At 42.1% G+C, this 13,430-nt stretch overlaps 1 protein-coding gene across 25 annotated transcripts in view; it reads left to right on the top strand.

The window, feature by feature from the left end:
- Nucleotides 1-13,430, top strand: part of MEF2C (myocyte enhancer factor 2C) — a 256,797-nt gene that overhangs the window by 232,207 nt on the left and 11,160 nt on the right. For 21 of the 25 annotated variants that reach the window (XM_053293566.1, XM_053293555.1, XM_053293548.1 and 18 more), the window contains 4 exons: nt 170-342; nt 3,890-3,913; nt 5,021-5,150; nt 7,187-7,322. In XM_053293566.1, the coding sequence (XP_053149541.1) occupies nt 170-342; nt 3,890-3,913; nt 5,021-5,150; nt 7,187-7,322 (463 nt within the window). The remainder of the gene's footprint in view (nt 1-169; nt 343-3,889; nt 3,914-5,020; nt 5,151-7,186; nt 7,323-13,430) is intronic. The other 4 variants (XM_053293571.1, XM_053293568.1, XM_053293567.1 and 1 more) reach the window with 1 other exon arrangement.

Genomic DNA, 13,430 nt, shown 5'->3' with positions numbered 1-13,430 from the left:
TGGGAATGCACACTTTGGGGTGATCATTATGTGAGAAGAAAGGCCTTTTCGGAGTTTTGTGCATAGTGCTGACTGACTTCAAGTGTCAGTCTGTATATCTAAGATACTTTTCCCCTAGCCAGTTACTCTTCTTAATGTTTTGTTTTCCTCTCCTTGCAAAAATCAACAGGGAATGGGTATGGCAACCCCCGAAACTCACCAGGTCTGCTGGTCTCACCTGGCAACTTGAACAAGAATATGCAAGCCAAGTCTCCTCCTCCCATGAACTTGGGAATGAACAACCGCAAACCAGATCTCCGAGTGCTGATTCCGCCAGGCAGCAAGAACACAATGCCATCCGTGGTAACACATTTTCAAGGCTTTTCTTCCTTCCCCTTCCAAAAAATACAGATATGTCAGTGTTTTGGCCATTGGCCATAAATAAAGTAAAAAAATTAAAAAATACGGATATGTCAGTAGGCCTTAAGACCAGAGGGCACCAAAGCCAGGGATCGTCTTGTTTGTCCATTGTGAAACCCTGAGCTCCAGAAAGGAGATGCTCATGCTTACTCATGTGTCAATTGAGATAAAACAAAAACTTACAAGTCAGATTTAATTAATGTTTAAGTAATCAAATGTAAAAAGGCTGGGACCTGAAGATTTAGATCAGAGATCTTCACCATTTTTCAAGATGGGACCACTTTGGCAAAAATCTCCAGTGTGAGAGCCATTGTCCACCATGCTGACCTCCATGCAATGCTGTGTATTTCCCAGAGAAAGGTGCCCTGTCAAGCTCTACTACTATCTTGGAAGGCACACCTAGACTGCTGGGAAGGACAACACTTCCTAGTGTTCCATGCATGTCTTCCAAGATGGTACAGATGCTCGAGAGGGCTCGGTTTCCTTTCAAGGAACTCCATCAGCCCTGGGCAAAGCGCAGCATTGTGCAGTGGGAACGGTCACCTCGGCACTGTGCCAAGGATGCAGTGTGGAGTTTTCAGCTTCTCAATCATAGGAAGCCACACTTGGGGTCAACAGGAGTCACCACTGGCTCTCCGGCCTTGCAGTGAAGAACATTGATTTAAATTGTTCCTGAACTTAATTGTCACTTTTCCAAACACATATTAAAGTCCTTGAACATGGGGCTTAAGGGGCTGTAGACTGGATTTGTGTGGTGGCGATGATTGCTACACATAAATGTTGTCTCCAGAACAGATCCTCTTTCTCTTCCTCCCTGCTTCTGTTTTAATGTAATCTTCAAGACTCTTTTTCTCACTTCTCATTTTTGCTTTGATGCTTCTCCCAGCTTGGGGAGGCCTTCCTCAACATGAGCACTGGCAGATGTCAGGCCCATTCCACTCCATCAAATAACTCCTTTTAATGTGTTTGCCTTTCTCCTCGAGCCCCCAATCCTGTTAGTTTTGTCTCTTTGGGACTGCAGTAGCTGTGCAAGAAGGTGAACATGAGGATGTACTATACAATTCACACATCCTACATTTTAAAGAAGGAAATATTTCCCCCTAAAGTGCTCACTGACCTTTGAAACACAGGCTTGATACAGATATAGCCTCGAAGCCATGGTCTGCACTATGAAAAGGAGCATGGAAGGAGCACTGGGTTCTCATGCTCCCTCCTCCCCTTGCAGAGTCATTAATTATTTCTTAGTTTTTGGCAAACTGTAATTTTCCATTGCATCCAGATCGAGGAAGTATAGTGTGTGTTTATGCTATAAATTAGGCTTGCAAGGCAAATACAAAATATCATAGGCCAGCTGAGCTAAGCTCAAGGTCATTTTGCACGTTCCACAGAAGTAGCAAGAGAGGAAGCATATTCTCGATGTCATGCAAAGGGGAGGTGTGTATCTCCCCTGTGGGAAGATATGAGCTATGGCACCATGTTGGGAGACTGCACACTACTTCACATCACTTTTGCTGCTTATCTGCTGTGACTGAACCAGGCACTTGTGTCAGCCTTCATTCTCCATAGGCTCTGTATATTTTGGCCAGCAGTCTACACAACTACAGTTTGAGGCTGTTTGAGCTGCCCTACCCAGCCAAGACCAGGTAGGGCAGCTAAGCTCAGGCTTGGCTGCCTGTGGGAACTAACGGGAGCCACATGATTCCTGGTGATGCCATGGCAGCAAACCCAGCGAAGTAGTTGGGCTGTTAAATGAGGTAAAGGGGATGAGCGCTCCCTTAATCCCATTCAATTGACTGTGTGTCAGCACCGGCTGCTTCCAGCCAGCACTGAAACACTGATAGGCACCCAACCATTGCTGGGGGGGATCCCCACAATACACCACACACTTGCACGGAGCATTATGGGATTTCTGGGGGCTGGGACAATGCATCCCAACCCCTGCACCTCCATGCTGCCTGTGGCAGTTTCGGACCATCTGGGCACGTGATTCGCATGCCCAGCAACTCCACGTGGATCATCTTCAGGGAAAGCAAGCTTCTGCTGCCTTCCCTGCCGCCCACCCTCAAGGCCTCTCACCCAGTCATGAGAAAGGGCTCTTTATGGGACCCAAAGTGGCATCTGACTGTGAGGGGTCTTCGACATGAGCAGGCACAACTTGGGCAGAAATTGTGCTAAAAACCTTTGAACACCGCACTTGAGATGATGTAAGCCGACCACTTCTCCTACTCTCAGGTTCTGCCTGTCCATGTTAAGACAAATGTCAGTTTGTTGCTGGAGGAAGGGCAAGCCTGTATTGATCCCTAAGCAAGAACACCCATGGAGGAAGCAATTTGTTCACTTTCTTGAACTGCACAAGAATCATAGCTTGACTATATGGTTTGAATTAAAGGCTGGTGTTCAAATATTTTCACTTTTATTGCCCTCCTCACAAAAATCTCTAGTTATATTCCAAAAAGGAAAGTGAACATTATCTGTTGATTCACAGTATGCTTTATTTGTTGCTGTAAAAGCATTTCTTAGCCGAAACTGAAAAGTGGTATATAAATATTTTTAGTACCAGTTGCAAACTTATAATAAAATAATAAATAATTTCAATGTTGTAAAAGTTCAATAGTCAATATTTCACTAAGCAACTCCCAGTAATAAATGACAATTATTCTTTAGATAGAAAAATTGTGTAAGCGGTGCTGGCTGCCAGCTTATGTTAACATACTTAAACAGAGCTCAGAGCTCAGATGCTGTTGAGCCATCAAAAGTGCATGAGACACATAAGTGACTTCTGATTCCTTGTGAAAGAGTCACAGAAGGTAAATCTTTCAAGATAAACATGTTGTTTAAAAGTTAGGTTGATGAAAAGATATCTTGATGGCAAATTTAAGTGATGTCGAGAATATTTTGTTCCATCATATTAAAAGGCAAGCAATTTAAACAGTTCCATGTTAGCCGCTATCATGATGTATTATAAATTAACATTGATACTCAGATGGGGAAAAAACCCATAAATGCAATACTTCCCCAACTGAAGCAAGGAGGACAATAAATGGGGTTGCCCACCCGTAGATTAAGCAGGTCACATAGCATCTCCATCCAATGAATCATTCCAGGGCTTCTAGACTGATGATACTTTCCAAAAGATTTTCTGGGCCCCTGTCAATGCACTCCTTCATAATCTTTGCAGCTTCTGGAGATGAAGTCAAGACAAAGATCTGGACTCAGAACTGGAGAGATTTGTCTTCGGAGACAAATGTCTGATTAAGAAAACAGGAGGTGCTGAAAGTAAAGCTTGGTTCAATATGGAATGGTGCTGTAAGCTTCAAACCACTTATTCAGAGAAGGTCAAACATTTATAATGAGCTTACTCCAGAGTCACTAGCTAGAGTGTCAGTCTACTGTGCACTGAAATGAAGCTTTTCTTTTGAGAAGAGGAAAGTAGCACCCTTTAGAATATCTGCTTTTGCTAATTATTCATCCTCCTTTCTTATGCTGTCAGTCTGAGGATGTTGATCTGCTTTTGGTAAGTGAGAGAGATGCTTCTTGTAGTCATGGGGGGGAAATCATTTGCCTCCGCCCACCCCACCAGTTAGCAGCTGAACATCAAAAGCTTTACTGCTCACCATGGAAAGTTTTCTCAAATAAAAGCAACTGTCATGTAACTTTCTATTAATTCCTATAAATCAAGAATTGAAAGATGTTACAAGTATTTCTGTAGCCTCTTGTTAAAAGCTCTTTTAGGAAGTTTTTTCCCCCCTGAGTATTGATTTCTTTTTTTATAATTTCCCCAACTTTGTTGTATATACACAGAACATGGTACACTTTTAATTACCCCTGATTAATTTTTGCATTTTAAAACCCAATGCCAAGAAAATAAAGGAAATGTTTAAATCATTTGCTATTTAGTATCATTAAAATAACTTTTGGTGTTGGTGAGAATGAAGTGGCCACAGCACCATCTGCTGGTGAAAACTAACATGTAGCTTTGCCACATACATAGTATGGTTGATTTTAAACATAAATGCCCTGATCCCATCTCATCAGAGGACATCTGTGTCTGTCAAGCAGGCTTCTGTGCACAAATCACTTGTTGAATCAGGAACTGTGGTCACATTTTGATGCATATCCAAGTGGGTGCTGTCTATCCACACTGCATTGCTTTTAATGGGGTATGCAAATAAATGTGCACCCTCTTCTATATACAGGCACAACTAATCAAATGTAAATGCCTTTTTTAAAGTGTGAAATGCCATTATCATTATTTTAACAACCTTTTGCAGTCAAATAAAAAAAATCTTAAGCAATACCAGCTAAATATTATCAGTTATCCTCATAGTCTGTTTTCTACCAATGGGGATATGAGTGTATGTGTGAGGGGGGGTGGGGTATATTACTAGTTTGGTTACCTAGGAGATTCTGATGTAATAGGTTACTATGGTGACAATTGGGCTCTTGAAAGATTGTAAATCATAGGATTGGCAGAGTTCATAAAAGCCACATGATAAATGATTAATTTTTTGAAATCTGTATGCAGTTGTATATCATATGAACAAATCCAACCCCCAATTACAGTTCATTTCAAATATTTTACACCTTGCCATTAATATGTTTATTTTACTTACTTTAAAAGAATCAGAGGATAAATAACTCCCAGTCTGCTCAGTCATTGGCTACCCCAGTGGTTTCCGTGGCAACTCCTACTTTGCCAGGGCAAGGGATGGGAGGATACCCATCAGCCATTTCAACAACATATGGTACCGGTAAGTATCAGCATAAGATGTGAGCAGTGTAGATTGCAATGGGATAAAAGCCAGATACTGACACACATAGTAGCTTAGTAGTGTCGAAATACCTTGCTTTGAGTGCTATTTTGGCAGAAAATGCAGCTTATAGACACTTATACATTGTATCCAGAATCCTAAGAAGACATAAATTTATGCTGTGCATTTAATAATAAGTTATTTTAAGTGGCTGGAAATAACTAATCCGCTCTTGAAAACTCAGGAACTACTTACATTTGTATTATCAAAATCTGCTCTGCAGGATGCTTACTGTGTGCCTTTGGTAGAAACTTGTAATTGGTGCCCTCTAGCACACACTAGATGTAACTTACACAATGGCTGTGTTAGAAGTTTCCATGAAGTCAGTACTGTTTTGGAAATGCTTCACTGTGCATCTGACCATACCATCCCTTTCCATTGAAATTGTATCTGTTCATGCTGCAGTAAGATGCAACAGGAAATGGTGGCACTGACAATTGTCATGTCACACCTTTTTCAACAAGAATCATTTGTTGTGCTATCAGGACCAGACTAGACTGTGGGTGGCTGCACCCAAATCCAGACATGGAGGGGGCACTTTCCAGCTCAAGATCCCCAAGAGATGGAAGAACTGAAAGCTGCAGCCTCAAGAGCAGATCTGCATTGCTCTGTTAACCTAGCAAAATAAACTACCAGGCTCCTGGTAATTTAGAGAGCAGGCCTGGACAATCCAGAGACTTCATATCCCTGTTCTGTTCTGTATCTGAAGAAGGCTGTGAGGTTTGATGACCCAAGGTACTGTAGCTAAGCTAGATCCCAGCCTCAAACGTCAGAGTTCCCTGCTGAAACCCCAGAATCCCTGAGCCTGCCACTGTTTCCATGCTGACTGCAGTTTGCAATCCATGTATTGCACATGAATTCTGGTGTACACTTGTGGCCGTATACACATTAGGAGTGGAGAGCTCCAGTTCCAAAATGCATTTGTGTGTGCTGGTGTTAATGCATTCTAAGAACGCTGATGAGTTCTGTGAGTGGAATGTCCTCCAGGAACCAGTGAGACTTACTCATCTAGCACAGGGGTTCCTAACCTGTGGTACTCCAGATCAGGAGTGTAGGGACCATGTAGCAAGTGGGGGATGACTGTCCTCCAGGTGCCAAGTCTGGGGGGCCACCAAGGCGCCCCTTACTGGCTCCTGCACCTGGCCAGCGAACTAAGCACTTGCCCGCTGGGAGCGTGAGGGGCACCTCTTTCCTCCCCGGCCATGGTTTCACTGAAACGCTGGCTGTGCTGTGGGGGAGGGGAGCCCTGCCAGCCAGCGTGTTGATGAAATGCTGACTGGGGAGGATGGGAGAGGGTCTGAATGGACCCTCTCCTGAGCAGTGGTCCCACCCCCTGCATCTGACATCAAATGAAGGGGACTGGGCCAGGGGCGTAACTATAATAGGGCAAGGGGAGACAGTTGTCTGGGGGCCTCCCAGAGGCAAGTCACGAGACTGACTCCCCCAGCCACGCACCCGCCTGGGCTTCCTTCAGTTGTATTCATCCTCCGAAATTGATGGGAGTGTTAAGACCTGGAGCTACCAGAACAGCATGTCTTTCTCTAGTACCATTAAATGACTTGCATCGTCCGCAATTTACAAAATCTTTTAAAAAATAATTTAGGATGATGTTCTATTGTGGCACATAGGTTATACACGCACACACACACACACACACACACACACACACACAAGCATCGTAAAGTGTGTGTGTGTGTGTGTGTGTGTGTGTGTGTGTGTGTGTGTACACACACACACACACACACACAAATTTTAGCAAGCTGAACTTAAGCTTGGGATGCAGGGTGGAGAAGATGCTCATCAATATCCAAAGAATAGTAAAGGTGGAAAAGCTTATCAGCTGGTAAGAGGAATCTGCATCTGATGAAGACCGTGGGGCTTGAGGACCCATGGTAGCTCACCATGGAAAGAGTAAATGATATTTGTAGCTTTTTAAACTCCTTTGATTTTAAATCATTGCTTGTTCTTGCCTCTAGAATACTCGCTGAGTAGTGCAGATTTGTCATCGCTCTCTGGGTTTAACACAGCCAGTGCTCTCCACCTGGGTTCGGTCACTGGCTGGCAGCAGCAGCATATACATAATATGCCACCATCTGCCCTCAGTCAATTGGGGTAAGTACTAATTCCAGCAAGTATTATATACCACTGAATACCCTACTGCATGAGTGAGTAGCTGCCATTCCCTAGAGCAGTTCCCGCCTGAGCTGATAAAGCAACATGAATGGTGATTGTAAGCGGTAACAGTGAGCAGCCAGCTGGTACAGATCCTGGAGGCCCGTGTGCTGGTGGGTGAGTGTGCAGAGGATGCGGTGGTTACAACCTTGGCCGAAGGGCAGAGCCTTTTTCTCCCTACATGAAACCCCATCCCGCTCTTTTTCTTATTCACTCCCCTGTGATTTATACAGCAATTTTTATAGCTGTGAGCTGATGAAAGGGTTCCTCTTTGGTGGGGGCGGGGGGGGAGAATAGATTTAGCATGTAACAAATGACAGGCTTGCATTATGCCAGGGATACACGCATAAATATTTAGCAGTTCAGCACTTCTGTCATTTGATCACACTGGCTGACATGATGCACAGCCTACTGTCTCCATAACGCCAGGGAGCTGCTGTAGACTAATAAACAGCCCCTACACTGTTCAGAATGAGTGGTTGCGCACACAGTGCTTCAACACTTTCCTCATTTGCAGTAGTGGGGGAAACTCCGTTGCGGTTGCACTCTTGCTCAACTGCTGGTTCTCAACAGCTTCGGGGCTGCTTATGATTCCCCAGTAGCCCATATGCTGACAGTCAGCTGTGCATCATGTCAACCACTGGGCTTCTGATGTGCATGCAGTTTAGTATACACAGACAGTAAAAGGGCCGCCTGACCACTGCTGATTTCCTGCATTTTCTTGGTGGCTGGGCTGGAACAGCAAAAAATAAATAAAAATAATTTTAAAAAAAAAAAAAAGGTTGTTTCTCCCTGATAGGCTGCCTTAGATAGAAACCAGCTGAGTTTCCACAGGAAGAGAAATGACACCCTCTTCCTGTATAAGTCCAGCTGCCTGAACCACACAGGACTTCCTCCTTCTCCCCCTCCTCCTCCTCCCAGCCTGCCCTGCCACTGCCACAACAACATGCTCCATTAAGGATGCCCTCCGTCCTCCCTCTCTCCATTTGCCCAGGAACAGCACTATCAGCCCACCTTCCAACTGAGTGGTAAGAAGAAGAAAATTACTTCTATCATTTTGACAGTGATCAGTCCATAGATACCATCACGTTATGTCCAACAGATGTACAATCTGTGCACAGTATACAAATGTACAGGTCTGCACACACACACACACACACACACACACACACACACACACTTCTTCACATATTATGTTTGAATATACGCCTTCCTCTCTCTACCCTGCATTTGAGGAGACTTACTTTTAAAATGAACGCATGTACAGCCATGCACACAAAAAACATATACATATTAGACATATGAATGCATAACCTATTCAGCATCTGAATAGGGCTAGAATGTGTGAGAAATTTGTCATTAATACTGGGACCCTTTACAATGCAAACAGCTTCTCTTATTTTAGGATGGATTTTTGTATGGTGAGGGAGGGAGTTAAGGTTATTTGGGCAAAAGTCCCCAAAATTGTTAGTATACCCCAGTTTTAGCTGTGTTTAATAGTTATCTGTTAATAATTCAAAACATTGAAATCAGATAAGGCAGTTCAGATACAATTTTGTTTCTTCCCTTCACTTTTCCAGTTTATTAGCATAAGGTTGCTTCACAAATTCTTTACTATTCTTTTGAGCACAATGCAGTTAGAAGTACAGATCTAATGGATGTACTTTTCTTCTCTACTTTTAAGTAAAGCTTTAGCACCACTCAGCCTTTAACATTATTCTACTCTGGTTTGCTACATGTGATTGCTCAATTAGTGTTGGGTCAAACTATTATGCCACTCCAACAGTAATCCGTACAGTTGCCTGGCCATCATTTATTCCCATACATTCACTAAGGATATTTATTTTATTTTATTTATAATATGCACATCTGAGAATATGCACATGAATCTGGAATTCATTCTAGAAACAGAACTTAAATTATGTCCCTAAAAGTTTGCCTGCAAGCAAACTTTTCATTTGCTGGTTAAAGGTGTGTGCATTCCTGCCCTCTAGTGGTAATTGTGGGAGAGTCCTTCATTACAGCCTGTAATACACAGCAGACATACTGAGCAAAATTACACAAAGTAATCCCATTGAAATTAAAAGGACCAGTAAAATTCTTAACTTACCTTTTTTTAAATGGCAATGGAACTACTCTGAGTATTTTCCTCAATATGTCAACCAAATTTTGAAACTTTCTACAGACTGCTAAATTCAGACAAACCTGATAGAATAGTCTTCACTTTTCATATGATTTAGCTTCCATGGACCCATAGGTTAGATGTCAAATATGATAAATATCAGTGCTTTTTTTTAAGGGGGCATTATGTAGTTATTGAACATATATTCGGCTCCTTGAGTTGTAACACCCAGAGCTACAGTTCATCTCTATTTAAATCAGTGGGAACTTTGCCATTCACTTTAGCAAGAGGTAAATTGTACTGAATTTAAATAGTACATTACAAGAATGACTGGTAAAACTGTTTCTTAAGCTTTTAGCTCTGTACTAGCTCCCACCTGGCATGTCAGCTGGTCCAAAGATATTAGGAACATGGACACTTTTTTTTAGAAATCACCAAAAACTATATGCCCAATGGCTATTGACGCTGAATAATATTAGACACTAATATTGTAGGACTTGTATTAGATTTCCCAGGAGCAGAGGTTTTTCAGCAGAAGCCAAGTGGCACTAATTCCTTTCTCCTAACAATAAGCTTTTGGAATGCAGTGTCATGTGGTCCCAGGTAAGGAGACCTTACCTGAGCTTAGGGAATAAAGATAAAAGTAAAGTGTGCCATCGAATCGGTGTTGACTCCTGACGACCACAGAGCCCTGTGGTTGACTTTGGTAGAATACAGGAGGGGTTTACCATTGCCTCCTCCCACGCAGTATAAGATGATACCTTTCAGCATCTTCCTATATTGCTGCTGCCCAATATAAATGTTCCCATACTATGGGAAACATACCAGCAGGGATTCAAACCGGCAACCTCTGGCTTGCTAATCAAGTCATTTCCCCGCTGTGCCATTAGTAGCAGCTAATAATTCTGCCCAAGCAGAACTGGGGCACAACAGGAGTGCTTGATTTGCTGTGGAAAAAGTAAAGATTGGCACAGTAACATATTCTTGGTAGGTGCAAATTTAGCCTAAATAAACACTGAAACTTTTGCATGACATTCTGACACTGGAATAACACACTCAATCTCTGCCTAAAAGAGAGATCCTAAAAATTATATGTACATTCTGTACCTATCAGTACCACACCCATCTATATTTTTACTTGGATGATAAATCTGATTATTTTAACTATGGTCTCAGAAAATTTGAAGCAGTAAGACCACGTTTTACTGCATGTTGTAATTTCAAGCAGCTAGCTTGACAGTATTGTTCCAAAGGCAAAATAAATTATCCATATAGTCCAGTCTCATACCTGTGTATTCAGAAGCAAATCCCATAGAGTTTAGTGGGGCAAATTCCCAAGTAGGTTCCCATAGAATTGCTGCTTTCACTTATCATCTTCTTCAGGTGTTCCTGAAACTGTGTACAAGAGGAAATTCTATACTTACTTTTACTTTTCATACATTTGCTACTTGTAGGGCCAACACAATTGTCCTTTTCCCTTTGAAGATATAACTGCACAGATCTTAACAAAATCTGCTGAATGCCGGGCAGATGAAAGCAATTACTGATACAGCATTTAGTTCTTTCTTTGTTGTCTAACAATAGCCATTCATTATTAAACATTGTGACAATTAGTGATAAAAGCATCAGCACATCATTCCAAGTATAAATGTGTCCACATGGGATAAAGTATGTTAGTTATAATTCTGTATGTTAGCAGAATTCTGATAGACATTGGCTACAATTCTCCACTGGGGGGTTAATTCTCACTGAAAGGATCGAATCCAAGTGTAACTGTTTGTAGATGTGCAAAGCTTCCTTTCAATGGAGCAACCCAACAACACATGCCAAGGGGTGCGTTGTGGATTAGGTCATACCACTGAAAGGAATCATAATGCCTGTATGGGCAATCCTGTATGGGCAATCATGCCTGTATGGGCAATCAATCAATCAACTTTATTACTGTCAAAGACCAGCATAGATAATAATACAGTGAAATAGATAATAGAGCCATATTGAAAGTTGCTACATATATGCATACAACTATCAATGAGTATTAAAATGTCTAAAAAGTATAAAACAGGCTATATAATATACTAAAGGGTAAAAGTGAGATAGCTAAAAAGTTAAAAAAAAAAAGACAGCTAAGTGGTAAGTAATAAAACTGATAAGACAACTAACTAATAAAAGCAATATATAAAAATTGGTCTATAGAAAAATGCAATTCTAATAGGATGGGTAGTGAAATGGAAATACAAGTTAACTATCTATGAGTTGTATGCATCTCAGAAGATGAAAGTATTTAAAAAGACATATTAGGATGTATTATAAGATAGTTAGAATAACGGATTATGAGCTGGCAGTAATAGTCGGACAGATCTTGCACGCTGCCACACAGAACCTAGCAACATTGTACATGAAGGTTCGCGATTCATCCAAGAGCAGCATCTTAGTGTAGACTTGACTGGGGCGGCCAGGGTCGTTGAAAAGCAGAGGAAATTGGAGCTTCTCCCAGCTATCCTTATAAAATGGACAGGCAAAGAGAATGTGTTCAGTGCTTTCCACCTCCCCAGAGGCATGGGCAAGAGGTCATATACATACTGATTGGGGAGACTAACCGTGTCAGATGTCCCCTTCTGTCCCTGTTGTCCCTGAACTCTTATCTCGGTTAGACATTTTGTTAGGATTTCAGGTAGAAGATTCTGACATTTCCCTCCTAAGTATCTGGATAATCCTGTCTGCCAGTGTGAAGTTGTAGTTCACTGCCCCAAAGCTAGTGAAACATCCAGTTTTGTGGCATGGCAGCTAGATTACCTGTTAGCCCTTCCCAAACATCCCTGTGCCCATATGGAGCTGGAAGTTCAACTTGATGAATGGTTCCAGTCCAGAGCTGGATTCTACTAGAACTGTGCCAGTGTAAATGGCCTGTGACTCGCCCCTGGGAGTGTCACATTAAGATATAGGCTTCATTGGTGGATTTACTGAACGAGAATAAAGAAAAATCTTACCAGTAGGTGGTGCCTTTGTACAAAACATGCCTCCAAGCCTGTCTCTTTTGTTTTCTAAAGCACATTATTAGTTTGGTCTCTCAGTCCTCCTTCAGCCATCTCCTATTACTTGTTCTGCCCTGCACACGCATGCGGACGCGCGCGCACACACACACAGAGAAAATGAACATGCCATGGAATGCTCAGCATTTTTAGCTATGATACTAAATTGACTCTTGGGCAGGCAGGAATGGAGGAAGAAAGATGGCATTTTTTGCTTCAGATTTTTCTTTGAGGTTCCATTAGTTGCTCAAATTGTGCCTGCTGCCATACTCCAGTTTATCTTGAGTGAAGACAAATATCAGTTCTAAGCATAATGGAAGTGATTTGAATACATGTTCACTGCCCTGAAAACAAATGCCTCAAAATTAGCGTTGTAGTACCAGGGATTGGGGGGAGGGGGTGGGAATGCACAGAATATGCCATATATGGGCACAGAAGAGGCAAAGGGTACTTTCATGTCCCTAATGTTGGGTTTCTGGAAAAGAAATAACAGTACAGACAAACCTAGTTATACACAGAACCACTATTCGCAGCTTTGCATATCTGCGGGTGTCAATAGATACCTGGCCTCCTGATATGAAAGGTTTTAAACCCAAGTATCTGTGGTACCTAGAAGGCTGAATTACTGCGGGGGTCACATCTGGCCGCCATTTTGTCAGCAGGATCCATTTTGTGACTTATTTCATTTTTAAAAAATTAAAAATTGGGGGAAAAATCCATGACTTTTTGAGACCATTTGTGACTTTTGGGGGGCATTGCTGGACACCAGGAGACCCACGGAGCATGGTACAGAACTTTATTTGGTCCATTTTCCCTTTTTAAACATTTTTTAACCACATTTCTTAAGAGTCTAGGAACCTAACACCCACGTTCCCATGGGCGCAATGCCTCATTATC

The sequence above is a fragment of the Hemicordylus capensis genome, chromosome 2 (assembly GCF_027244095.1).
Source record: "Hemicordylus capensis ecotype Gifberg chromosome 2, rHemCap1.1.pri, whole genome shotgun sequence".
NCBI lineage: Eukaryota > Metazoa > Chordata > Lepidosauria > Squamata > Cordylidae > Hemicordylus > Hemicordylus capensis.
Note: the sequence above shows the minus strand (reverse complement) of the source record. Positions and strands in the feature narration are given on the sequence as shown.